The sequence below is a fragment of the Chrysemys picta genome, chromosome 4 (genome assembly GCF_011386835.1).
Source record: "Chrysemys picta bellii isolate R12L10 chromosome 4, ASM1138683v2, whole genome shotgun sequence".
NCBI classification, from domain to species: Eukaryota; Metazoa; Chordata; order Testudines; family Emydidae; genus Chrysemys; species Chrysemys picta.
In genome coordinates, this window is record NC_088794.1 from 30,145,601 (window position 1) to 30,172,728 (window position 27,128).

The window sequence follows — 27,128 nt, forward strand, 5'->3', positions numbered from 1 at the left end:
GGGGAAAGTGGAGATCCCTACCGATGGGGGAGAGGGGAGATCCCAGCCCCCAGGGATTGGGGACCGGCCGAGGAGAGGGGAGGTCCCACCCCCTGGGAATTGGGGAGTGGCTGGGGAAAGTGGAGATCCCTGGCCCCCTGGGAATTGGGGAGCGGCTGGGAAGAGGGGAGGTCCCTGGCCCCCTGGGGATTGGGGAGCGGCACTAGCTCTGCTCTGGCGCTGACGGGCTGGGAGCCCGGGAGGAGTCGGGGGCGCTGGCGGCCGGCCCGTCCCTCCTGGGCGGAGCTCTCTTCTCCCCTGCTGCAGACTGTGGGTGCCCGGGAGCCAGACTGGAGCAAGCCGGAGCCGGAGCCGGAGCGCGGCGGCCGTGGAGCATGGAGCGGGCAGCGCCCTGAGTCCCTTCCCCGGCGGCAGGCGGCAGCATGAGCTTCTCGCGGCCCCTGCGGCGCTCCGTGAGCCTGAGCCAAGCCCGGACCCTGCGGCTGGTGGTGCTGGGACAGGGCGCCGTGGGCAAAACAGGTAGGGATCCTGCCCGTCGTGCGCCCGGGGGCCTCTGACCCTCCCCCCCCCCCCGCCCTGCAGGGCAGCCCCAGCCGCCTCGCCGGGCAACTTCCCCGCTTCCTCCCGGCTTTGCCGGACGACGGAAGCGAGAAGCAGGCGGGGGAACGGCTCAGGCTGTCCGTGTCCAGCCGCGAGCGCCCTGCCTGCGAGGCTGCATAGACCGAGATGCCGGACACGGGCTTTAGATCAGCGCCTCCGGGGGCTCTGGGCAGTCAGGCTCCCCCTGGCGCCCCAGCAGAGATTTCCCCACCCCTGGTGCTGTCAGGTTTGCCAAGTGGGTGCACTTTGTAACCCCACCCTTCGTGTTTTACACAACACCTTCCCGCCAAAGCCCCAGCCCAGCCGGTGTGTTATGGGCTTCCCTGCAGACACGTGCGCTGCGGGCGTGAATAGATCACTTCCCACACGCCTGAAATGTTGCCGATCAGATGCTTCTCATTGCCGTTCGAAACAGGAAAAGAAACGGGCTCTGTAAGGGGGTAGGCAGGTAGTCCTGACTTCTAAAATCGGCTTTTGCAAAGGACAGTGGACTGGAGATTGCTGGACTGGAGGCAATAAACACAAGAGTTCTCATAGGTGGAGGTGTTGAGCTTCCACTGACTCCAGTTGGAGTTGCGGGGGGCTCAGTGCTTCTGGGAATCGTACCCAAAGGATTTTTGGCTCATGTCACCACCCGCCTGCAGAAATGTTCCTTGTAGATCAGCTGGGCTTAGACTTTTCAGTCAGTGTCCTATATCTTCTAGCCATATGAAAGCCACTTTTGGGGAAAACAATGTAAATGCCAGGTTTAAACTCCATCAGTTACTCTGAATTTCCTGCCTGTATTTTGTAAATTAAAGCAAGCAAGCTATTAACATCCTTTAGTTATAAGTTTGGCGGGGTGTAGGGGGTAAAAGTTGAATGACTTATGCTGCACTTTTAAGTGACTTTTTTAAAGCTGAAGTTTGGGTAGGTTTGTGAATTGAAAGGCAGTGTGGTCTAGTAGATAGAGCACTGGTCTGGGAGTCAGGGACCTGGGTTCTTCTAATCCTTGTTCTATCGCTGAACTGCTGTGACTTTAAATAAGTCACTCGCTTTCCTCCACCCACATCTGTCCATCTTGTCTGTTTAGACTGTAAACTATTTTGGGGCGGTGGGGTGGCAAAGACCATCTTCTACTAGGTGTTTGTACAGCACCTAGCACAATGGGCTGAGATCCTGTACAGCAGGGGTGGGCAAACTTTTTGGCCCAAGGGCCACATTGGGGAATAGAAATTGTATGGCGGGCCATGAATGTTCACAAAATTGGGGTTGGGTGCGGGCTCTGGGGTGGGGCTGTGGATGAGATATTTGGGGTGCAGGAGGGTGCTCCGGGCTGCAATTGAGGGGTTTGGAGAGAAGGAGGGGGATCAGGGCTTGGGCAGGGTGTTAGGGCGTGTGGAGAGGCTCAAGGGTGCAGGCTCTGAGCGGCGCTTACCTCAAGCAGCTCCCGGAAGCAGCGACATGTCCCCTCTCCGGCTCCTACACGGAGTGACAGCCAGTCAGCTCTGCACGCTGCCCTGTCCACAGAGACTGCCCCTGCAGCTCCCATTGGAGCGCCTGAGGGGGCCATTGGAGCATGTAGGAGCTGGAGTGGGGCCACGCCGCGGCTTTCAGGAGCGGTGTGGTGCAGCCCTTGACCCTGCGCCCCGGCTGGTCCGGCCCCCGACCCAGTGCCCTGGCTCGAGCGGGGCTGAGCTGCATGGTGCGGCTTGTGGGCCGGCTTAAAACAGCTCTTGGGCTGAACAGGCCATAGTTTGCCCACCCCTGCTGTAGGGGCTTCTGTAATACTACTAATAATGGGAGATACAAGTTTACTCTGTTACAGTCATACTTTATCTCTGTTACTAAGGGTCAGTGGTGTTGGTGGTTGAAATGCAAATGTCCACAGTAAACTCCAGGAAAGTATTGTGGTCATTTGGGGGTGGGGGAGAGAGATGGCAAGTTTTAAAGAACACTTCCCCACCATTTATTTGCCCACTCCAGAAATACTCATGCATCCGATGAAGTGGGCTGTAGCCCACGAAAGCTTATGCTCAAATAAATTTGTTAGTCTCTAAGGTCCCACAAGGACTCCTCGTTCTTTTTGCTGATACAGACTAACATGGCTACCCCTCTGAAACCTATCTACAGATATAGTATCCCTGTCTGGTTCACAACACAGACTGGCTACAGATGCTCTGTTAGTTGTGCATTTCCATTGAATGTATTTCTTTGTAAACTGGTGAATTCCTTCCTTTCATGTCAATGAAAAATCACATTTTTTCGTTGTTTAAAAGGAAATGAAATAAACGCTTGAAGTTAACATTTTAACTTAGGTTTATGATTTTTTTTTTAATTTGGCATATAAACATGAAAAGATCACCAAGCCCAGGCTCTAGGGGCTATGGAAAGAGAATTAAAAATGCAATCCAACTAAGGCAAGAAACAAAAACCCAACAGCAGTTGCAAAGCAACAGAGAAAAGAAGGCAAATCACAACACCTCCATTTCAGCTCCTATAAAATCTTAACCTCTCCCACCAAAGAAATACTCACACCCATACACCTTCCTAGATAGACAGATTTTGCAGCAGATTTCAAAAGTCAACACCATAGGCTATTTTAGCCAGGAAAAGGAATGAATACCAAATTGGAGGGAACCCCTCATAGGAAAACATTCTGCCAGCAGCTCCTAGTATGGGGTACAGTTGCAACAAAGACAGCACCTGAATATGGCTCTGACATGGGTGTGTTAAGTGTCAAAAGTCCTGAACTCACAAGTTTCATGTGGGCAGAGCCTGCTGGGACTCCGTGTAGGTGCAGGGATCCTCCTGCGCCCAGCTGCTTGTAGAATCAGGACCTACGTGTGGTATCCTGGCCAGGACTGAGTAATTGGAAGTGGGAAGAGCAGATGGAGCAGTAAATGATACAGTCACATGAACTGTGTTTCATGCAGAAGAATGCTGGTATGAAAACCCCGCAAACCAACAGCTAGTCAATATCATAACCTCGAAGCTGAACATATATGGTTCTCTCATGCATTTTAATAACTCATCAGCCATAACATACGAGAAAAGTATTGCAGAGAGAACGCGTTTTGATTAACCAGATGCCAGGGAATTTCAGGCCACCCCTTGTTATAATTAAGGTGGTGGTTCCTGTTTTCCATTTTAATTGATCCTAGAAAGAATGATTTCCATCTATAAAATGACCGTGGAGTTTTCTTTTATTTTTTTGTTTATTTTAAAAGCTCAAAGTGGACTAATGCACTTGAAAGGTTAATGGCTTTTGGCCTTGTCTGCACTGAGGATTTGCCCTGATTGCAGCCATCACTGGCCAGCCACCTGCCTAGCAGCAGCAGTGCAAACCAAGATTATGTCTACACTGCAGCTGGGAGTGAACCTCTCAGCCTGAGTACACAGGCTTGAGGCTTGCACAAACATGGTAAAAATAGCTGCGTGGAGGTTGTGGCATTGGCGGAGGCTTGGACTAACTATCCGAGCTTGGACCCACCCTGCCGCTGGGGCCAAGCCCTGGTGACTAGTGCAGGCCTCTGCTGGTGCTGCAGCGTCCACACTACTTTTCCTAGCATGATTGCACGAAGCTCACTAACACAAGCCTGTCTGCCCAGGCTAGGAGACTTGCTCACAGCGGCAGTGTAGACATACCTTTCCAGTGCAGACAGCCAGTGCTGCGCCTATAAACCACGATTTGCAGTAATGCAGCTTAGCTCAGTTTCAAGTAGGGAGTGAACTGTATTGGTGCAAATTATGGCTTCTAGTGGCTTTGCATGTTTACATTATGGCTCTGTGTCAGTTCAGCTACACCAGTGGTTGAAATCCCCTGTGAAGTCTAGACTTCACTCCTGATGCTTTTGTCTGTACACTGTGCTATTGCCATAGCATGTTAAAATAAGTCAGTCTCCACAATGATACTAACATCTGGATTACTTTTTAGCTTTAAAATACAGGTCACAAGAGTGAGTAATTAGCTGGGTAGCATCCCTAAAGAGTGTAGGCATGGGGGTGAGGGGAGAAGTGTCTCCCATTGTTTGCCTTTGAATAGTTATTTTGAAACATTGCTTGAACAAAGCCAAATCTTAGAAGTCTGACGGAATTTCATACTTATTGGAAGGTGAATTCTGGTGCTTGATTCATACTTTGGACTATGCCGTTGTTCAACTCTCAGCTTTCACAGTTCTAGTATATTAGCAGAGCTCCACAGTTATATTTATATCCCAGTGTTCACCGACAAGTAAGATCATCTACTGCCCTGTGTTTGGGGGTTAAGACATAGAAATGTTTGACAGCTCAGGCAGACTATTATTTATTTATTTACTTTTGTATTACAGAAGCATTTTGAGGGCCCAGCTGAGATCTAGGCCTTGTTGTACTAGGTGCTGTACTGAGAGACTGTCCATGCCCTGAATATTTTATAATCTAAAAATGGGCAAGACAGACAAAAGAAATATTATCCCCATTTTGCAGATAAGGAACTGAGGCACAGACTCAGTGACTTGCCCTAGGTCATAGAGGAAATAAAGCAGTGCTGGGATTTGAAGCCAGGGCTCTGAGTCCCATGCTTTCCTCTCTTGTTTTGATTTAAACGTTCCCCCGGATTGTTTTTAACTCGCACATTGGCGCATTGTGTTAGTGCATGAAAACCAGAGTGAGTAGTTTTCATTATCCAAACTGAAGAAGATGTAAAAGCTAAACAGGCACCACAAATGAGGAAAAATGAATTCCAGAGACAAGGTGGGTGAAGCTATATCTTTTATTGCACCAGCTTCTGTTGGTGAACGAGATGACTTTTCAAGCTGCACAGAGCTCTTCATCGGCCCTATATAGCTCAAAAGCTTGTCTCGTTCACCAACAGAAACTGGTCCAATAAAAGATATTACCTCACCCACCTTGTCTCTCATATCCTGGGATCAACATGGCTACAATGCTGCAAATGAAAAATGAATTCGATTCTTTTTTTTTTTAAATCCCCTTGGTTTCAATCATCTGAAGTGCTGCTCCGATCAGCTCTGCTCCACGTCTCCTCTCCCGCAGTCTGATTTGTAACTTGATAGCATTGTCCTGTTAATGGTCCTTTTGGAATCAGATAGTTAAATTAGAGGTCAGGTTTAGAGAGCTATCAGGGACACTCTCTGTGAATCCCTTCCACATGCAGTAGCAATTAAAATCTTGAGAGATGGCGAAAAGTACCTTTGCAGAAGGAAAGTAACCCACTCCTTGAAAATAATTTAACTGCCAATCCTTTGATGTGGTTGACTGGAAATCCTCAACAGGTGTCAGTGCTAGCAGCAAAACACTGTGACCAGGACAAAACCATGTTAAAAGACCAGGGCCGGCTCTAGGCACCAGCAAAACAAGCTGGTGCTTGGGGCGGCACATTTTTAGGGGCGGCATGGCCGGCGCCAGAATGCCGCCCCTAAAAATGTGCCCCGGCCGCCCTAGCTCACTTCCGCTGCTGCTGCTGCCACGGTGCGCGAAACGGCTGATTCGCGCGCTGCTACTCGCCCTCCCTCCCAGGCTCTCAAACCTGGGAGGGAGGGGGAGCAGCAGCGCGTGAATCAGCTGTTTCGCACGCCGCGGTGGCTCGGGGTCTCCCCCCTCCCTCCCAGGCTCTCAAACCTGGGGGGGGAGACTCCGAATGGCTGCGGTGCGGGCGCCGCTTCTCCCCCTCCCTCCTAGGCTTGAGAGCCTGGGGGGAGGAGGCAGGGCTGAGGATTTGGGGAAGGGGCGGAGTTGAGGCGGGGCCGGGGGTGGGGTAATTAAAGAATGGGGCGGGGGCGGGGCGGCCAAAATTGTTTTTGCTTTGGGCGGCAAAAATCCTAGAGCCGGCCCTGTCAAAGCCATTGCAGGAAGGGTGGCAGGGATCAGCTGCATCTGGATCCAAATAGCATCAAAGTTGAGCAGCTGTGGTTCAGGCTTATCTGTAGTTTAGAGGTTTGGATATTGAACGACATAAGTCACCTGTAAAAGCTTATAAATCCAGAATATCCAAATCCTTTAATGAGTGTTTGCTTCCCCCTCTCCCCCTGCTGCGTATCTTCTGCTGTCTAATTTTGACACTAGCCAGTGTAATCACAGTCATATTTCACATGAAGGTTCTATTTATAAAGGATTCATAAGTGATTAAGAGATGTCAGAAGCATGTTGCAGCAGACTTGAGTAACGTGATATAGAGAGCTATATGCACATTGGTAGGTGGCATTATAGATGGTTGTAAAGTGTCATTACAAGCAACCTATTGGTTTCTATAGCAATCAGTTAACGATTTATTAAAACATCTGTGAATAATTTATTAAGCATTTATAAATGGAACCTTAATATAAAGTGTGACCATGCCCACTTTTTAAACCCCGCTCTCTGAAAGGTCACTTATGTACAAGATGAACAAAAAAGATCTTAATGTTGTCACGCCTCTCTGCCCTCATCCACTTCCTTGTATTGGCAACGTCTGTTGTGCTCTTGTACCCAAGCCAATTTTTAATCAGTTTAATTGGTTCTCCGTCTTAATAAAGTACCGTGTGTTGCAGCTTTGGGAGACTGCCTAGAGCGTGCTACAGTATCAGGTGCTTCCTAGGAATCAGGTTTGATTTGTTCCACTGTCTTACCCTTTCTCTGACAAATCAATAATGTCCTTAAAGATGAAAATAAATACCCGCTGCAGGATCCAGCTCTTAGCGAGCCCTGTTGGGCAGTTTTATAAGCTACAGTGTATTTCTGCGTATTGTGTCTCTCGTCAATAATTACAACACAGGGAAAATGAAACTAGAGACCTGTAAGACTCCTTGGATTTTTTCCCCTTATTATTTAATAAATAAGAGAGAGTCATTGTGGCAGATAACTTTTCTGGGGACTCCATAAACTTGTGTTATTAAAATGATTAAAAATGGGTATCCGAACACTTACTGTGTAGTAAAGATAGATCAGGGACTAACAGGCTGGTTTACAGTTCACGCTGGTGAAAGGCGACATTGCATCTTATCCGCCATCTGGTTTGGAGTCACTATTGATTTTGTGATGTGATAGACTCTCAGTATGGAAACAGGCATTGCATGGATAGGTGGTGAGATTTGAGTTGTAGACTTGGCAGATTGTATCTGTCTTATAAATAAAATAATTGAAGATATGCAGCAAATAGGATTGCCACCTGTCCAGGCTTTCCCAGAATCATCCCTCTTTTGAGGTAGTTTTCCTGGGAAATCTATAAGTTGTGTTGTCACCTGTCCCAGTTTTTCCAGGATTGTCCCTCATTTGAGGTAACTGCCCTGGATGAAATGGTTTGGATGTCCCGCTTTTTTGTGGAAGGTGGAAACCCTAGTAGCAAAAGAGAAATGATCTTGCAAATCCTGCCAAGAAAATGCGTCTTATCAATAAATTGAAGACCAAAATTATGAAAATTAATTTACCTATCAATTATTTTATCTGCTTGGAAAACTGTTAAGAAATGTATTTATCTGGGTAGCCTCATACACAATACTGGTGATTGTGTTTGATGTAAAGTCCAGAATAGGTAAAGCAAGTACTTTATTTCTAGGACAATGGGAGCTGCTGGAAGCGGTGGCCAGCACGTCCCTTGGCCCGCGCCGCTTCCAGCAGCTCCCATTGTCCTGGAGCAGCAAACCGCGGTCAGCGGGAGCCGTGATTGGCCGGACCTGCGGATGCAGCAGGTAAACAAACCAGCCCGGCCCGCCAGGGGCTTTCCCTACACAAGCGGCATCCCAAGTTTGGGAAACATTGCCCTATAGTATGGAAGTCCAGTGTGATTTGCAAAAATACTTAACTAAGATCTTTAGAAGCAACTTCCTAAGTGTCCTGATATATGGACTAGAGTCCTGGAAAAATAATAGGTCCATCCAATGCAAACTAAACAACTTTTTAATGCAGGTGTCTGCATAGAGTATTCAAAGTAAAATGGACTGATAGAATAAGGGCTTGTCTAAACGAACGCTCAATTCATGGCAACCTGGGGTGCAAATCTATGTTGCACTAACCGGCTGCGCATTGTGTCCATGTTGACCCTGCTGCTACTCACTAAAAGTTCCCTAGTGCAGTGGTCTCAGAAAAGGTTGCGAACCACTGCTCTAGTGCACTTTATTGTTTCAAAGCAGGAGTCCATTTCTCATCCCTGGATAAAGTGAAACCCTTTTCCCTCCCAAGAGCTCCAGCATGGCTCCTTCCTTATCAGCTGGAATGTTGTTGGTGTTCTGAGCGCGGTATGATGTGTGTCCAACTTTTAGGGTACGCTCCTGTTCCATTGAAACCAATGGGAGTGTTGCCATTGAATAGTATAGGAGCAGACCCTTATTTCTCTCTGAGTCTAGACAAGGTAGAATCAGGGCCCTTTAAAAATCCTTTTTGTGTTTGCTCAGTCACTTCCCAGCCACATTGTTTTTTCTGGTTCAGTGACCCATAATTCCTGATTCATGTGGCTCTTTCACCGTGGGAAATCTGTCTAACTGTATTCCCTAATGGCTGGAGCACACAGTTTCTGCTCCATCCGTGCTTTAACCGCCGCCTTCTTTCACCAACAAGACCCCACCCACCACCTCTGCATGGCTGCCTGTGTCCACAACACCACCTACATTCTTGACCTTAGTGCCCTGGTAATTATCCTTTCCCAGATGGAGCGAGTCTTTAGTGTCCCACTTAACTTTCTATACCTTCTGCCTCTGGCTGTCTGGTGTGTTTCTGTGCTGAACTCTGTATTTGCACGGCTAGTAGTAAGTCAATACGTCTTGAACCTCAGCTGCTGCCCCTGCCCCTGTTCTATGGCAAAAGGCAGAGTTTGACTCTCCAGGACTTCAGCACTGCAATTGCTCACTTTTTACAAAGAGCCTTTCCTTCTCCTTCCCAAATGCTCCTGGACTGTAGCCAACTGAGCCTCCTCGATCCGTGTAAGCAGGTGAGCAAGGGTCTGGTTCTCCCCACCGCTGGAGAGGGCATTTCTCTAGGAATCTCCAGAGGACATCTGCCTCACCCGGAGACTAGCCTTGTCACCTAGTAACCCATTGCAGCCAACTCTGAAGAGGCATTTATTTAGTTCCCAGCCCGCTGTACTTCACCTTTACAAACCTGTCATTTCACTTGGGTGGCCTCCCTCGAGGATTGTTCCTTTCTCGAGGCTGCTTTGGGGTTAGTCTGGCTTGCTCAGAGCGAATGCGGAAGATACATCACAAGCCAGTACTTCTCCATGGCAGAGGAAGGGAGAAAGGGGCATATGCAATGCTTAATTTGTGCCAGGGCTTGTCAGGGCTGAGCCCAGGCACCTCTGGGCTTGGCAGTTCATAGCCAGGCACCTCCGGGCTTGCTGCATCAGTTATGAATATAAAAAAATTGCTTGAGCCCTGGCACCTCTTTCATTACAAATTAAGCACTAGGCAGATGCAGTGTTGGGATGGAACTACTGGCCCAGCGCTCCAGCATTAGGCTTTGTCCTGGTTCAATTGAGCATTAAATTGGACACAAAGGATTTGGGCCTCCTGCCCCCCTGTTGCAGGGAGATTGGATGCTTGGATAGAATGGTTTAATTGTGTACATTCCTCTTCTGTGGCTGTTCCCACCCAACGCCCTTGACTGAACGATTTGATCTCTGTTACTGCTTCCGGGCCTGCCTGATTGGGAAATACAAAAGGGAAAAAAGACATTTTCACAACCACCATCCAGTTATTTGTGAAGGGCTAAAGCAAACTCCCCCTGGGGGCCTATGTAGCATTTTGGGGTGGGCAGGAGCAAGCCTTCGAGCCTGGGTCCACAGGCTCGGGCTAGCGGGGTTGGGGTTGGTGCTCTAAAGAAAGCTGTGCAGATAGTGCTTTGAAGTTGCAGCTCGCGCTGGAGCTTGGCCTCTGAAGCCTAGGTAGGGAAGGGTCACGCTAAAGCAACATCCCTGCCCTGTGCCGGGGATAGACATTCCCAGGCATAAATGCAGCATACGTGTGGCATGTGAGGGGTAAGTGACAGCAAACAAGAGAGTGAGGAGAAAGGGTCTGGGCCACATTTCAAGCTGTTCCTTGTATTGGCCCTTCTGTCTTGCTCTTCCCCACCCTCCACTATGTTCTCAAACATAAATATTCTTTAATAGTCGTTTTGTTGTACGTCTCATTTTAAAAGGATACTGCCCGAGTACAGGTAGAACCTAGCTTTGAACTATCTTCCCCTCTTTGTTTGCCAAGCTCCTCTAATTTCTGAAATCCAATACAAATGTGGTGGCACTTGTCTCATTTTACAACTATTGTGGTGCTGAGCCTTTGACCTATTGAATGTGAATATACAAGATGATACAATTTGCGTTTGATATTTTTAACTTGAGAATAAAACGTTCAATAAACAGTATTGGAAATTCATCAGATTGATCCAGGAAGGGCGGGATATCTGCACAGTTATGTCATCTAGGCTGATGTGATACATCAAGATCCCTCTGTCCTGCCAAAGCGTACGCACATGCTGCACTTCATGCGCAGTAAATAGCCCCACTGAAGTCACTTGCTACTCACCGTGCATAAAGTTAAGCACACGCAGGATCGGGGCCACAAAGCACTGTTTGCAAGTATCACACATACAGAAAAGCATATTGGATTATGATGACCTGTATTTTAGAGTGCTCACCAGAACAGCCTCTGGCTGCTTCTACATTATATGCTCTTGTTCAGTCGTAAAGTATAAGATTCAGGGCAGGAGTTTTTGTGTGAAATTCTGTGTTATGCAAGAGGTCAACTAGAGTGCTCATAATGGTCTGTTCTGGTCTTAAAAATCTGTGGGTGAAAACCTCTCTCCATTGAAATCAATGTGACTCCTCAGGGTTAGCTATGAAATGTTATTTTAAAATGTGACATGCACTATTGGACCGGGTGTTGAAATGGGAAGCATGTGAAATTGCTGACAAGCAGAAGCTCTGGGTCTCTGTGATCTCTCTGCTCTTAGGGAACTTGTCAAATGCCACTGTACTGCTGTATATTGACTCAGGTTCATTTTCTGTTGATATTGCATCTGGGCGTGAGGGAAATATTTGTGCACAAATGCAAGGGTTAAGAGAAGCACTATGAAGCACCCCATAAATACATTTCTGACTGAAATCAATAGGATTGCCCAGGGTGTAAGTTAGGCCAGAATTTAGTCCATCTGTGTTGCTGTGTGGCTAGATACTTTCAATAGATTTTAAGGCCAGAAAAGACAGTTATGATCATCCAATCTGACTTTCTGAATTGCACGAGCTATGGAATTATACCCAGGGACTCCTGCATTCAGCCCAGCAATCTGCGATTGAACTAGAGCATATCCTTTAGAAAGACATCTGACCTCTGCTCTGGGGATCTGTGTTTGTAAAGCGGCTCCTGTAGAAAAACAACTTTGGGCAATGCCAACCCAGTTCTCATCCACCACTCAGGAGAACAGACTGTTGGCTATATTGTGAACTTCTCTGTTGGAAGCAGCTAGGCTACCTCTTAGTTCTAGTTAGTTCCTCTGGTAATCAGGGTGCAGAGAGGCCCACTCAGGCTGTCTCTGCTCTTCTGTTCACACACTGGCAAGTCCCGACTTTGGATTTGGGCAGAGAACTGCTTGCGGGTCAATGTAAAGTTACCCTCAGATCCTTTCCAGTCTGTCTACTGTAAGTCTTACAGTTTTCAGCCTTCAAACTCCCAGCATACTGGAAGTAGGACTTGGCCAATCTGCCATTTTAATATGCTCTCCCCTGCCCCATAGCTTTTCAGGTGGCAGCATTGCCAGGTGCGGGAGAGAGACTTTGTTTTCTATTTGTTTGTTACACAATGTTTACTGATGCTCGTGGTTACGCTTTGGAGTAGCTTCTTCAGAGATCCTGACTGGCTCACAACCTAGGTACTAGTATACCTGGTTGGGATCAAAAGCCTCCTCCCACTGCCTGTGCAGCGCCCAGCAGGACATGCCGCCATCAGCCTGTGCTCCGGATTGGAGGGTGTCCTCACTCCAGAGAGGAGCAAACTCATCAGAGCCCTCCTGTCTCAGTTAATCAGTGTTTTACTGAGTTTGCTTTGTTGATCACAACTGACTTTTAAGGGAGGGTTGTTTTGTTTTTCTCCAATGCAGCTCTAACTGTGAGATTCATCACCAAGAGATTCATTGGGGATTATGACCCTACTCTAGGTAAGCAAGTATTTAATATTATTATTATTATTATTATTATTATTTGTGTTACGGTGAGGCTGAGGGACTCCATCACGCTAGATGCTGTACAAAGAATAGTAACTGCTCTATTAAATATAAGCTTAGTAATCTGGAAGCAGTTTGGCCTCAGGGTTGTTTTTTGGGGAGAGAGGCTTTCGGCGCACAGAGCCAAAAGGGCCGAGAGATTTCCAATGCCCTCATATTTGGGTGTGTCCAATCTGAGCACCCTCCTTCTGAAAATCAGGCCCACTGAATGGTGTGTCAGGTTGGGCACCCAAAAACCACTAGTCACTGTAAATGTAGGTCATTATGTCGAGTCCATGTTATTCACTGGACAGTGTTTTCATGTGCAAGTGTGGGGTTTTTTGGTGGGTGGGGGGTGTCCTGGAAATTTCTCAGCCTTGCTGCATTTCATTGAAGAAATGGCTGATCCCTAGTGGAAAACTCAGATCAAACAACCCTGCTAATTCCCTGTCCGTCCTGTACTTTCTTGAGTTTGCTTCCCACATTTGTTAAGACTAGAGATGTTTAGTACAAAAGTAAATTTGTTTTCCTTTGGGAGTTCCCCTCTGCCTGCTGCTTATTCCCTTGCTTGGAGTTGCTCTCTGTAACGTAACCAAATATTTAAACAGTGCCGTAAATATACCTGGTGCTGCGGAAAATGTGGCTGGTTCCCTGCCCCAATGAGCTTACAATCCAAATAAGACAGGAGAAACTGGGCAGGAGGGGGTCAGTGTACCTGAAAGTCTGAGACTTAGAGAAAGGAATAGGGGAGAAAGGGAAATGAGGAGGACTGGGAAGAACACCGGAACCTGGGGGGATTGGGAGCAGAGGGGTAAGTGGGGTGAGATTTAACAAAGCTTAAAGGCGAGGATGAAGTGGAGTTTTGTGCGGAACCAATGGAGGGATTCAGGGACAGGAGCAGGTGGGCTGGGAGGGAAGATGGCTTTAGCAGCTGTGTGAACAGACTTGGGCAGCCAGAGGAAAAGGTTACAGTCACTGGGGCAGGGTCAAAGACTCAACAGCTGCGATGTCACAAACCAGAAAACGACACCAACAAATGGGAAATAATGCTCAGCCTTGATAGCACTTGACAGACATTAATTAACGTCCACAACACCCTGTCACAAGGTACGTAGGCAAGTATTATCCCAATGATGAATGGCAGAAGCAGGAATAGCATTCAAAGCCAAGATTTTCAAAACTTGGCACCTAAAGGTAGACCCCTAAATCTGTAGTCTCCCAAGTAAGAGCCTGATTTTCAAAAGTCCCAAGTATCCAGCAGCTCCCATGACACTTGTGTTCCTGAGTCCACCCTGTGATCCATCCACTGGACCATGCTGTCTCTTGGAATCAGAAGCAAGAAGATATAGACTCTGGAGGGGCAAATATCCTGTTTTCATACACATATTTCTATTAATAAGGAATGGGGAAGAGAAATCCTGGAGATATCTCTCTCTCTCTCCCTCCCTCTTCCCCTCCCCCCCCGCCCCCCCGAGTTGTTGCTAAGCAAGATGTTGTGGGATTTATTTCCTGGAGATATTAGTGAGGCTTTAAGCATTTCACTCCATATTTTATGTTGAAAAACCAGTACAGATACAAGCATCAGTGCAACTTTTATCTCTTGTTTAGAAAAGCAAGATCTCCTCCTATCCTATTTCTGTGTAATATGAGCCGGAATGTAGGCAAGCTAGAGGGTGTGGATTAGCAGCGCCAGTGGGGCTGAACAGCAGTATTAAAATTTAGCTATTTTTAAAAATAGCTTGAAAGGACTCTGATAGCTTTTAAGTCCCTCTTTGTTGGCAATGAAATCGCCCTCATTCTCTTCCTATCCCTTTTGTTCCTAGCAGTCTGTAACCACTGATCACTGCTGTCTCTCCCACCCTTGCATTGCCAATGGCACAAAGTCTGCTGATGTGGCTTGGATTTTTTTCTTTACTTCCTTGTCTGTGTCCCTGGCTCAATGGCCTTGCATATGAGGCCAGGGCCACCTGTGGGGCTAGTTTGGGGCAGATGGGATCCATCTCCAGAGGACTTAGAAGCACCACAGGAATCTCACATGGATGGTTCAACTTTCCGTGTGCTGAAAATGGAAAAAAATTCAGTGCAGATAGCTCTCCCACTGCGATCCCAAGCTGCACCAGTCCTTGCAGAAAAAATACCCAGAATGCAGCACACCAGGGAGCAGTGCCGGGAACTCTGGGACCCATACCCAGAAGGTGGCATATCACAACCAATACAAAACAGTGCCACTCTGGATGTAAGGCAAAACCTTCCAACAGTGCTGCGCTTACATTGTAGACAAACGCAATAGGAATTAGATCAATTGGATTATATACACACACTGATATTACTCTCTAATGTAGTCAGGGCTTTTGGGGGCGAGGGCATTGACAGGTGGGCATAAAGGAATGAGATTTGAATGAGATGCTTCTGTGCTCCCATGGCTGTTACTGAAGATACTTGTGTTTGTTGAATAAGAGCTTTTCTCCCTTAAGTGCCAGGGCTGCTTGATCCTGTAGTGGCATCACTGTCCTGTTTGTGTGGCATTACAGTTGGTTGTCACGGAATTAGCTGTGACAACAGAAATCTAGCCTTTTGACTTCCCCGCAGGACGGGGCGAAGGGTTGGGGGCAAAGGTGGGTTGCAAGAGAGAAAACAGTCTTTAAAACACAGATTTCTTTGACAAATAGGAAAAGGAGCTAGGAAAGTGTTGCCAAAACACGTGCCACACAAACAGATTTATGTATAAAAAGATTGTACAGGATATGCAAGTCCCTTCCTCTGACCCAACACGCTCTGTTATCACCTTCTAGATCTCAGACAACAGAGGGATGCCCTTGGGTGAAGATGAACTAATAAGACTTGTCAGAACCTGCTTATGCTAAACTCCCGGGCGGTTTGGGCGTTTGATATGAGAACCATGTGTGGAAGGAAAGATGGCAGATTTTTGCACTGTTCACTTCTGTGTGTCATGTTTTCTTTACTGAGAAGGCTGCGCTCTGACAGTGTTTCCTTTAGGAAAGGTCCTGACCCTGTTCCCTTTTGAAGTCACTGGCAAAGTCCCCATTAGCTTTGGGGACACCAAGAGTGGGCTCAGAGTCTGCCAGTTCAGTTTGGTGTGTCAAGCAGTTACTGTGTCATGGGCAGGCTGATGACTCTTTTCAGTGAGCAGAGAATTTCTGAGTCCCCCTTCTGTGTCATCTGTGCCTTCTCATTTAGCTCTTCACCTGACTGTGTGGAGTGGAATCCACTCATGCTCTGTGCAGGGATCAGGGAGTTCTCATGCATCTTTGTTTCCTACAGAAATGATTTATAGACACACGGCTGTCATCGATGGGGAGATGGTGCACTTTGAGATTCTCGACACAGCAGGACAGGTATGATCACGATCACCGCTTAATGGGCAATCGATGTCAGAAAATACTAACCAGAAATGGTCCCAAGGGTGGAGCATTGTCTTTTCAGTCGGTGGTGGTGGTGTTGGCCCCATGCGTGCGTTAGGACAGATGGATCGCAGCTGGGAATGTGCTGCAGCTGCCCTGAGAGGTAGTCGGTGCACATCTCTGTGTTACGAGGCTTAACCAGTTAGTGTTGGCACTTGCTGGACAGTCACTTGAGCGGTCCCAGCAAAGGCCATCTGACAGCAGCAGACCAGGGTGGCAGGGAGGGCACTGACTGGAACAGCGTAGGAAGCCAGCACCAGTGGAAGAAGAGATTTGAAAGCAGCACTTATGCCCGACAGAGATCCAGGACTCTCTCCCATGTGTGAAATATTGAATGGTGAGGCTGTGACTCCATCTTGGGGCATGGGGGAGGGATGCGCTGGGGACTCCAGCTTTGCTTTTGTGCTTTCTGACCTCATCAGAACCCCTTGATGGGATTTCAGCCACATAATTCGTAGTTGCCCATTGATTCTCTCTTTTCTTTTGCTGCGTACAACACAGCCCCATTTTATCTGCAGTGTTTGGGAATACCCAATACCCACCAGATGAAGAGAAGAGTGATCCCCGGTGCTGAGGGACACATAACCCCACTTTGGGTAGCCAGAGGCAGGCTACCTAAGACCAGCCTGTCTACATTTACCCAAATATACTTACCACTTTAACCACTTTAACCCAACCTCCTGACCCCGTTGGGCATTGCTGCTGTTTTTAACAGCACACTGTAAATGTACATTGCACTTTACAGGACATACGAGAAGCCCCCGTCCCTGCCAGGCAACAGCTCAGCAGCAGCAGAGGTGAAGTTGAAAGGACAGAGACGGAGGCCTATGGCTTGCCAGTGGTGGAAGGCTGCTCTAAATACAGAGCAAAGGAAGGTGGGGGAAGCCAGAGGGTGGGCAAAGGAGACCAAGGAGGCAGCAACACTAAGTGATTTTGAGGAGTGCAGAGAGGAAAAGGAAATAGCAGTGGAATTGTGGGCGGGAGTGAGATTATGCAGGGCCTTGAAGGGGAGAACAAGGACCTTGAACTCGATGTGGTAAAAGGCAGGAAGCCAGTTCAGGGGCTGGGAAGAGGAAGGCGACATGGTCAGAGCAGTGGGTGAGGAAGGTGGCTTGGGCCTGACCCAAAGTCCCCAGACATGAAAGGGCGTCTTTCCAGTGACGTCAGTGGGCTTGGCTCAAGCCCTATAGCAGCAGTATTGTGGCTAGACTAGGGAGGATGAAAACACAAGCCACACATAAAGCAGCTTGAGGGACCATGTGGCTATGGAGCTAGAGTAAATGCAGGCACCAAGAACACACACAGACTCTTTGATTTGCTAACGGCTGTGGAGGGTTGTTTGCGAGAGGCATGTTGCATCGTGATCATGTTTAGTTATTTCCTGTTAAGATGCCCAGCGGCTTTCTGGCGTGGCTGCCTGTAAATTAATTATTACTGCACAATGGCCTGCTGCCAATCCGATGTCACAAGCTAAGCTGGGTCACATTGGGTCAGTGCTCAGATGGTCAGCCTCCAATGACCACTCTGCAAGAGTTGATGTTGGTGGCCCTTCGGCCTCGAATCAGCACTGATACCCCAGAATGGTATTACAGGGCACTGTGGAGTTTTACCATTGACCCCAGTGGGAGTGAAAGCAGGAGGTGGTCCAATGCTGGTAAAACATTTTGAGCTCATTGCATTTAAAAGCTGCCTCAGGTGGTGATGCTGTGATTTCTGTTCTCCCCTCCCTAGGAGGAAGACTCCTTGCAGATCGAGGAGAAGATCAAGTGGGGGGACGGCTTTGCCGTGGTGTACTCTGTGACTGACCGGTGCAGCTTCGACGAGGTCATGAGGCTGTGCTTCCTCATCAACCACATCCACTCGAGCCCCAAGCGGAGCGGCGGGAGTGACCAGCCGCCCGTGGTGATTGTTGGCAACAAGAAGGACCTGCAGTTTGACCGGATGGTGTCTTGTGAGGATGGCGAGAACCTCTCCAAAGCCCTGAAGCATCCTTTCTACGAGATCTCCACCAGGGACAGCTACGAAGAGACCGTGGTGGTGTTCAACACCCTGTATAATGAGCTGATGAGACAGGGGCACTTCTCCCCGGGCTCCTTCAAGAGGAGGGCCGTGTCTAAGCTGATGGAAAAGATTCCAAAGATGCAAGCCAACTCCACCCTAAACTCTGGCGGCCGGAGCCTCAGCTTCAACTCCTTCAGGGACTACATACCGGAGTGAGCCCCCACGTGGGCAGGGTGTGGGAGAGAACAGTGCCCCGGAGCAGCCTGGATTGGCAATGGACAGGCTGCAGGCTGCTCACCTTCCCAGTCTAGAGAGCGCTGTATGTCGCAAGGGTGGCTCCTTTCAAGCATCTGTATTCCAGGAAGGTCACAGTGCAGATCTGTGCTGGCTTCCTACAGGGAATTAGCAAGAGGTGTGTGGCCCAGTGGGGTTGGTGCATCAGCCATTCACCTGTAAAGCCCAGGGGCTTACTTCCTTGCTTAGATTCAGCAGTGAAAACTCATTTGGAAGGGTCTCCCTCCTCCTCCTTATCCCCATTCTGTGCACATCACAAACTGCCACCGAATTTAACACAATTGGCAGGCTCCGCTCAGGAGAGGCTTGGGGGCACTGCAGGCTAGGACTGAGGTGCAGACCTGTGTGGGTGCCCAGGCCATGGTTACCAGGGTCTGCTGTAGGGCAAAATCGAGATGCATTGGTAGAATTGGCAAGAAGCTTGCACAGCACATGCTGTCATTCTGCCTGGCTATTGATCTCTCTGTTCCATGAACACAACATCCATAACTTAGGCCAAATAGCGTACATTAGATTTGTCAAAGCAGGTCAGACCAAGGGTCTGGCCAGCTGTATCTGCTGTCTCTACCGATGGCCAACACTGGATGCTGTGGTTACGTACAGCTGTTCGTTTATGGATGCCACTAGCCATGAAAGTAGCCAGATCCCACTTCGGCAAGCTTCTTCCAAGTGTTTCCAGCATTCCCTGCTCCCACCCCATTTCCCACACTCACTTAGGACCTAATTCTGCACCCATCAAAATCAATGGCAAAGTTCTCATTGACTGCAGTGGTGTAGAATGAAGCCCTTAGTGCCTTGGAGGTCACACCATTGTGACCCCATCAGCTCAGTTTGACTCTCAAAGACTTGCATGCAAACACTCAGCACTGAATGTTTCCCTCCACCTGCAGCCTGCTCCCTTCAGCGTGCCACACAGATCCTCTGAGTGACTACTTTGGTGGGCATGGGGAGCCTACTGACACAGAGATCATGTGGCCGTATAGAGGAAAGAGCCTTATTTCTGACTGTCATAAATGTCTTAGATCAGGGGTCGGCAACCTTTCAGAAGTGGTGTGCCGAGTCTTCATTTATTCACTCTAATTTAAGGTTTCGCGTGCCGGTAATACATTTTAACATTTTTAGAAGATCTCTTTCTATAAGTCTTTAATATATAACTAAACTATTGTTGTATGTAAAGTAAACAAGGTTTTTAAAACGTTTAAGAAGCTTCATTTAAAATTAAATTAAAATGCAGAGCCCCCCGGACCAGTGGCCAGGATCCGGTCAGTGCGAGTGCCACTGAAAATCAGCTCATATGCCGCCTTTGGCACACGTGCCATAGGTTGCCTACCCCTGTCTTAGATGTATGTCTCTAGCTCGGATGATGGAGAAACGATCAAAGGACCTTGTTTTCCCTCTTACAGCTCTCTAGACTTTTTATTCATTTTTTTTTTTACTCTGAGGAAATAAATCAAGTGAGAAAAGAAGAACAAAGTCTGTGTGAAAAGTGCCAGCCCCCAAATGGATTCAAAATTTAAAGGGGTGCCATCAGTTTGAAATTGAGTTGATTTCAAAATAGGAGTTAAAAGCAGTTTGGTGCCCTACCCCTGCCTACCCGGAGCTCTCCCTACCAATCTGTGTGGTTTTTCAATCCTATTTCTATGGTAGTGTTTTCAATTTTTGTCTTTCTCATGGCTGTCTGAAAGATTCACAGAAACCGGGGAAACTGACTAGCAGCTATACAGGAAATCAGTGAAACAGACTATGCACAAAGTGAAATAACCTGAGAGGACCAACACTTTCCTGGAATCTTTTTCACATGGAGTGTTCTTAGGTGTCATTTGTAACAATAATAAGGGACAACTTTGAGACAGAAATGGGATTTTCAAGTTGGCAATATCACTGTGAGAGTTTCATGATGGGAATCCAGGCGTCGCTCTCCGTAGGGCTGGGGGCAAGGCATTTTGATAGTAAGGGGTGTGTGTGTGTGTGTGTGTGTGTGCGCGCGAAAGACACAGACAAAAGGAGACTTAATGGCTCAGGGGATTGGAGCCCTTCTAGGATGTTGGTGTGACCTTCCCCTACCCGCCCCCAAGCTGTGATGGGTAGTAACCAAAAGTTTCCATTTGATTATGAGAGGAAGGATGGTCTAGTGGTTAGGGTGCTTCCCTAGTAGACCTAGGTTCAGTGCTCTGCTCTGCTACAGACTGTGTGACTTTAAGCAAAAAGCTTAATCTCTCTGTGCCTCAGTGTCCCACCTGTGAAATGGGAATAATAGCACTTCCCTACCTCGCAGGGGTGATTTGAGGATGTTAAAGATGGTGAGATGCTCCTATGCCCCAGTAATGGGGGCCATACAAGTAGATAGATTTGATATATAAAATAGATTTGCTGGCTGTTCAGTGGCCTGTTTGAGTTGTTGCAATCCCAACGTTACCGACTAATTACTAGTGACACCTCGACTATAGAAAGTGAATGTTCTCTCTGCTTTATTTTTCTGCATTTAAACTATAGCCGTCTCCTTTCCTGTCTGTCAGGCACTGACCGTGCGGCTTGTACTACAGAGAAATGTTTAAATGTAAAAGAGAAAACCGCTTACAGTGGCACTGTATTAAAAATATGCCTATTAATCCCAGGTTTTGTGAAACCATTTTTGGTTTAAGCTACTTGAGAGAGTGTCCTTTCAAATAGCACAGTAAATAACATCTTAGGCCAGGAAAGGCAAAGCTTTCAGATTTTGCTGTCCCACTTCAGCCTAAAAGAACCAGGCACATTTTAATGTGGGTCGGGTGGGTTGTGTTGGTTGCTGCACTCTTTGCTGAATCTCTGCATCTTGTGTTCTTTGTCTCACTTTGGGTCCTCCATCTCCTAGGGGAGGGGTATACAGGCTTCTTTCACATTCCTAATGAATCTAGCATTTGATTTAAATTTCCATATCACTTCTGATGAACAGAATATTTGTACAGGATCTGCAGCTAATGTCTCCAGACCTAGGCCTGTTAAGGGACTCCGTCAATCCAAGAGGATTTTTCATTTTAAGCACCATCTGTTCCCTGCTGAATTTTCTTAGAAGCCAGTATGTGTGTACTCTCCTCTACTGCCAGTCGCTGTAGAATGCATTTGAGTTACTGCGGATCGCAAATCAAGGAGACTGCATTTCCAGTGAGACCCCTACTGAAACCTGTGTTAACAATCACCTGGTAACCACACTCATCGATCCTAGGAGTCAGTGAAATATTAATCTCTGTGGGGATTACTCCATCTTAATGGCATTGCTTTATAGCGTGGTTGAACAGTGAACAGAACACTAGACATCCAGTGGAAGAGGTTTCAGTGTATATGAGGAAGACCAAACATCTGGGCTGGTAATTCTAAATGTGGATTAAATGGAGCAGAGAGAGGAATCTGGTGATGCACAGAAGAACTGATTCTTTGTCTAGTTATTAATTGTCCCATCTTTGTAAAAGGTACCAGTTCAGACATGCTCACCAGGGAGTGAAATCTGCTGTTGGGGGCTGGGTGGAGAGATCTCTATGGTCCCTGCCATGATGTATAGAATTTTTGTATCCTACTGACAAAACGGTTGTCTTCATGAACAAATGCCTCATTAGGGAGCAGACAGCCATCGACACGTGCTCGGCTTCCAGCTAGCAATATCTCTTCCAGTGTCTTCACACATGAGGGCTTTCAAAACATATTCCTGGCTTTCTAAATCATAGAAATTAGAGATTTGAGTCCCCTTCTTTCTATCCCCCCTGCGAGTATAGACTGTTCCTTCCAGAATATAGCTTTGCTACGTGTGATGGATTTGGTAAAGATCTGTGATGTAAATAACATGATTTGCATTTCTCTCAAAGAAATAACCCTAATCGACTGTTGAACTGTACACTAGCTGCATTCTGTTATAATAAAACTCAACTTGAACACCTGTGTCTGGTTTGCTGGGTAAAGCTTTGGCCTTTGACAGCCTGGGTTGTTACCAGATGTGCCCATTACTTTGGGGTATGCTCATTTATTCTGGGGAAGGTGGTTCTGTAATTCTGTCAATGTACTGCTTGTGTCACTTGTGTTTACATATGGAGCTCTACTTCTCCCTTCTGCAAGTCCCCTCCCAATGGAGCTATCCTGCAGGATCTAGGGTCCCTAGGGCTGGGTTACTCCCACCCCAGAACCGGATGAACACCCCCACCCCCACACGTACATTAACAGAGCAAGTCTGAACGGACCGGGTCAATCAGCACTGTCAAGCTGACCCCTTATATGCCCCTGCGCTCCATGGACTGGGTCAAGCAGCACTTTCAAGCTGTTACCCTGATGCGTCCCAAATTCAGCACATCCCTATCCCCACTCCCCCAACACAATTGTACTGGCAGTAACCTACTCGATGAGCAAACCCTACAGTATTTTGGGCGCTGCAGAGATCTTTAGCTTAGGTAAAAGAAGCATTGCTGTAGAGTGAATGGGGGAAGCTAAAACCACAAACGAGTAAAGTTCAGCAAGAGAGAGAGAAGCAACCAACTTAACCATAGAAGTTATTTATTGAATAATAGTGATAACTACACAAGGAGGACTAAACCAACATAACATACATGATTAAAGGCTAATACCTAAGGTAGACAGGAAAACAGAGAGAGAGAGAAAGAAGGGGGTCTCACTGCTCCCTGAAGCTTCAACTGGTCGGGGTTCCCAGGTGATGGTGGTAGCTGAGGGTCCTGAGGGCAAGAGGCAGGCAGAGTCCCCAGCACGATCAGTGAGGAGATGATGGAGTTCTAGTGGAACTGATGCCTAGTTTGGATCTAAGCATCAGAACCCTGACTAGAGGGTGAGTAGGGATTTTTGTAGAGAAAATACAATGGTTCAAAGGAGAACACTAGATTTGTTTATAGGTAAACTGATGACTCAAGGGTTTTCTTTAGACTATACAATAGGAGCTGATCACTCTTGGCTATGGGTGGTGTTTTCTTCCAGGGAGCTCACAATACAAGTAGGCTGCTTCACTATTTGGATATCAATTAAGGATTCATTACTAGAATTGGTCTGATAACTGCTGAGCTGGGTGTGTGCAGACATAGGTTCAGTAGCATCTGGAGCAGAGATTCCCAGGATGCAGTGCTTCCCTGCTTTTTCTGGTCCCAGAATTCAGTGTGGTTCTCTGTTCTCCATTCTGTATGTAAAGTGAGATGTCTCCCTGTCCCATCTTTCATGCAGATGAAGCTAGGTGAGTTGTCTCTGCTCTCCATTCTGTATGCTAATGGAGACGTCTTAGGCCTTGGCTACATTCGTGGATTCACAGCGCTGCCGAGTGTAGTCGCGCTGCCAGCACTGCAAGAGCTCTCTCGCAGCCCTGCAAGTACTCCACCTCTCCGACGGGAATAGCTTGCAGCGCTGCAGGCGCTGATTACACTGGCGCTTTACAGCGCTGCACTCGATTTGCTCGGGGGAAGGGTGTTTTTTCACACCCCTGAGCGCAGCAAGTGCAGCGCTGTGAATTGCCAGTGTAGCCAAGGCCATAATCTTGTCACCCTTGTCAGGAGGGGTCTAGGTGTGTCTCCCAATGCCCTTCACTGCTCTCTGCAAGTTTTCTTCCTCTGATGGGTTTTGGTTTAAGCAGAGGCGGGGCGGGGAGGAGGGTGTCTTTCATGCGTCAGGCTGGATACTGCACCCTGATTCCCCAAGAACACAGAGATGTCTGGTATCAGGGTTCTATTCTTTCTAAGGGACGGGCTTTACTTTGCATTCCTGCCGCTGAGACAATGTTCTTTGCTGTCTCTATCCAGGGATAGCATGGTGGTGGTTGCTCTCTAAATGTATGTAATAATATCACACACAGCTCGTTTATTATAGAGCCGGAGCAGATGTCTCTTTGTCTCTCCTCTAACCCAGAAATGGGCAGGTGTGAAATTCACCAGTGCCAACCCCACACTCAGGAAATCAATTCTTTTGGGATAACGTCTACTGGTTTTAATGTGTGATCCTGTTTCAGTTCTTCAGCAGAAGGTGAAAATTGCCCCAGCGTCCCTGGAGTGGACCATGCGGCAGCGCAAACAAAAGAAGCCTTAATCTCTGCTGCTTTTACTTGTATAGGGTTTTCAGCAGACCAGATGAAACAGTTTGGTCATTCACACAGGGCTCTGTTCTTCTCTCATGATATGTTTGTAATTCTTGCTGCCTTCAGTGTGAGTTTTTGCTGCAATATGGGGCGGGAGGAAAGACCTTTGGGCCTCTGTCTTTCTAAAACTTTGTGAGCTGGATGCATGTAGCAAAATGGTGAGAAATGGGTACATTCGCCTAGACGCAGTAGCCTGCAGAATTAGACACATCTGTCCTAGATCAGACCATTTGACTACCTAATCTAAGGGCGATACCAAGTTAGATTAAGAACCTGATATTAAAATTTTATTAAGATGATGTTAAAAAAAATTGTGAACAGAGTTTGAGCATAGAAGTTTCTGGTTATCAGGGAATAACATACAGATTATCGAGGGTGCAAAGTTTGGTTTAAGATCAAATGGCATGAGAAATACATAATCTGCAATATTCCCGATTGGGGGTAAAAGGTTGATGGGTCAAAGTACAGACATTGAGATATGAGGGTATGAAGTTCATAGAGTGATTGTGTTCGGGTGTGGAGTATAATGAGTGGATATGATGATGAGGATGGATTGACCCTCATTTGGTGAGATTTAATGTTTAGGGAGTTTATGGTTCCAGTTCATATGATCCAACGGAGAAGGTCACTTGGTCCCTTTCTCATAATGGGAGAACGATGTCACTCTGGCTCACGCCTCCTGGTACTGTCGGTGGCCGGTGATGTGCTCGATGTAGATGTCCCTGGACCATCTAGTACAGCAAATTCTCGATTCCATCTGACAGGGGGAGCTACAGCGATTCCCCCACACTTCTAACTGTGCAATTATTGCAAGGCAAATAGGTATACAGTGAGATTTTGGGCAACTTCTATTACATTTGAACACAGTCAGGGTGTGAAAGGATTCACTGAGTCATTCTTGATGTGTGTACATTTGAAGTGGGAAAACCTCTCTCCACTCATTTTCACTGCTGTTATGGCTCTAGGGCTTTGGATTAGACGGCCCTTCCTGAAGCTCCATCAGGAGATGAGAGCTCCTGAGGGGACAGACACGAGAGAGTCATTCCTGGCTGCACCTTGCAAAGGAACAAGCCTCTAGTTAAACACACAGTGAAGAGACCGTATGACATTCCTGGGACACCCCTCTGTTAAATCAGTGCACAGTAATGCAGGCAAAGGACACGCTCATCTCACATTTCACCATCCCACTCTCAGGGAGCTGTGCCTTCCACCACGCCAAGCAGTCAGCATGTGAGAGATGCTAGCTTGGCAACGTTGATCCTTAGCGCACTGAAGCAGAGCTCCGGAATTCTGAGCCCTGAATGGCCGGGCTCTTCCACTTCTCTCTCTCCTGCCACAAAAACGATCTCCTATAACAAAACAACCCCCACCCACAAAGCGCCTGAAGATGTCCATCCACCTGTCACCCAAGCCTCAGGCCTCCTACCTGCTGCTCGCACCCAGTAGTCCTACCTCCTGACAGGTGCAGATGCTTATATATACCCCCTATATATGCCCTCTTAATGTGACCCATCTCCTCCCTGCAGGGAAGTGATAGCTGGTGAAGATGAGTCATGTTGTGGGTTTGGGCTAACAGAGACCGTGGGTGGGCGGGGGGGGTGGATTCTGGAATTCTTCCCCCCCCCGCAAGAGCCTTCTTTGGGCTCCACCTCCCAGCAGGCAGAAATCTTCCCAGGCACTGCCGGTCAGCCTCAAGCCCTGGAAACCAGCCAATTCTCAGCTGACAGCTGAAAAGCTGCTCAGTGCTTTAAAGTGCATCAATGAGGAGGGAGGGGGAATCCAGGACAGAAGTTGGGCAAAAGTCAACTTTTCCTAAAGCCGCACAAGAGCATCATTCCAGGAAGGTGCTGGCGACACAGACTGCCTACCTCCACCCCCAGGGCCTGGTCATCTCGCCCTGTCCAGTCCTCTGGGGACCAGCCACTTTGTTCTGCTTGTTCCTGTGTGAGACGATCCCGGCAGCGTGGAGGGGAGAGAGGTTTAGTTGATGTTTGATGACAAGCCTCAGTATCAGGTTGTATCAGTAGCTCTGGCTGCTGCCTCACCTCCCGCTGCAGTGAGGCTGCGCCTGGGAATAACCCCTGCAAGCCGGCCGCTTGCTAGGCCAGCCTCACAGCAGCTCTCATTAGTCTTTCAGCAGTTAATCTTTCAGAAGTCACCTTCAGGGCTGAGTTGGATGGCGCTGAGATTTTCCATCACCCGCCCACCCCCCACCCCGGCGCAGCAGCTTGGGTGGAGTTTTATGGACAGGCTGCTCCAGAAACAATTACCTGCTTTTCCAGCTGGGAATGTTAATGTCCCTCTAGCCCCTTCCCTTGCCTTGTGAAAGGGCCTCTTGCAAACCTAGCCTCCCCCTAGGCACCTTCTGGGACCCAGCTCCCCCTGGATCTAGGAACAGCCCACTGGCACTCTAGCCGTCAGAGCACTGGCCATGGGAACCCAGAGAGAGAGATTCTGAGCTTAGCTCACCCCTGCTTCACATGGGGCAGCAGTACCTTAAGGGGATTCCAGTTTGCACTGCCCGCCTCTCTGGGCTTCCAGCGGGATGGGGCAGCTTGAGGTTGCATCTGCAGTGTGCTGAGTCA

General features: G+C 47.9%; 1 protein-coding gene and 1 long non-coding RNA gene across 2 annotated transcripts in view; one reads left to right on the top strand and one right to left on the bottom strand.

Moving 5' to 3' along the window:
• The window catches only part of LOC135982949 (uncharacterized), a 29,441-nt gene extending 27,348 nt beyond the window's left edge, over window positions 1-2,093 (bottom strand). Inside the window, exon 1 of the long non-coding RNA XR_010600449.1 lies at window positions 2,018-2,093. This is a non-coding gene — a long non-coding RNA (uncharacterized LOC135982949). The remainder of the gene's footprint in view (window positions 1-2,017) is intronic.
• On the top strand, window positions 136-22,358 carry LOC101942096 (ras-related and estrogen-regulated growth inhibitor-like). Its single transcript, XM_005313220.4, has 4 exons — window positions 136-519; window positions 12,637-12,693; window positions 16,021-16,094; window positions 17,892-22,358. Exons 1-4 carry the CDS (start codon window positions 423-425, stop codon window positions 18,375-18,377), a joined length of 714 nt encoding a protein of 237 aa, XP_005313277.1. The 5' UTR covers window positions 136-422; the 3' UTR covers window positions 18,378-22,358.
• Window positions 22,359-27,128: the final 4,770 nt, after the last annotated feature.

What these genes read in the sequence shown, in the direction of transcription:
- LOC101942096 (XM_005313220.4), top strand. Translation starts at nt 423, where the DNA reads ATGAGCTTCTCGCGGCCCCTGCGGCGCTCCGTGAGCCTGAGCCAAGCC. An exon ending in GGATTATGACCCTACTCTAG is followed by an intron (nt 12,694 to 16,020) that starts GTAAGCAAGTAT and finishes TGTTTCCTACAG; the next exon opens with AAATGATTTATAGACACACG. An exon ending in TTCTCGACACAGCAGGACAG is followed by an intron (nt 16,095 to 17,891) that starts GTATGATCACGA and finishes TCCCCTCCCTAG; the next exon opens with GAGGAAGACTCCTTGCAGAT.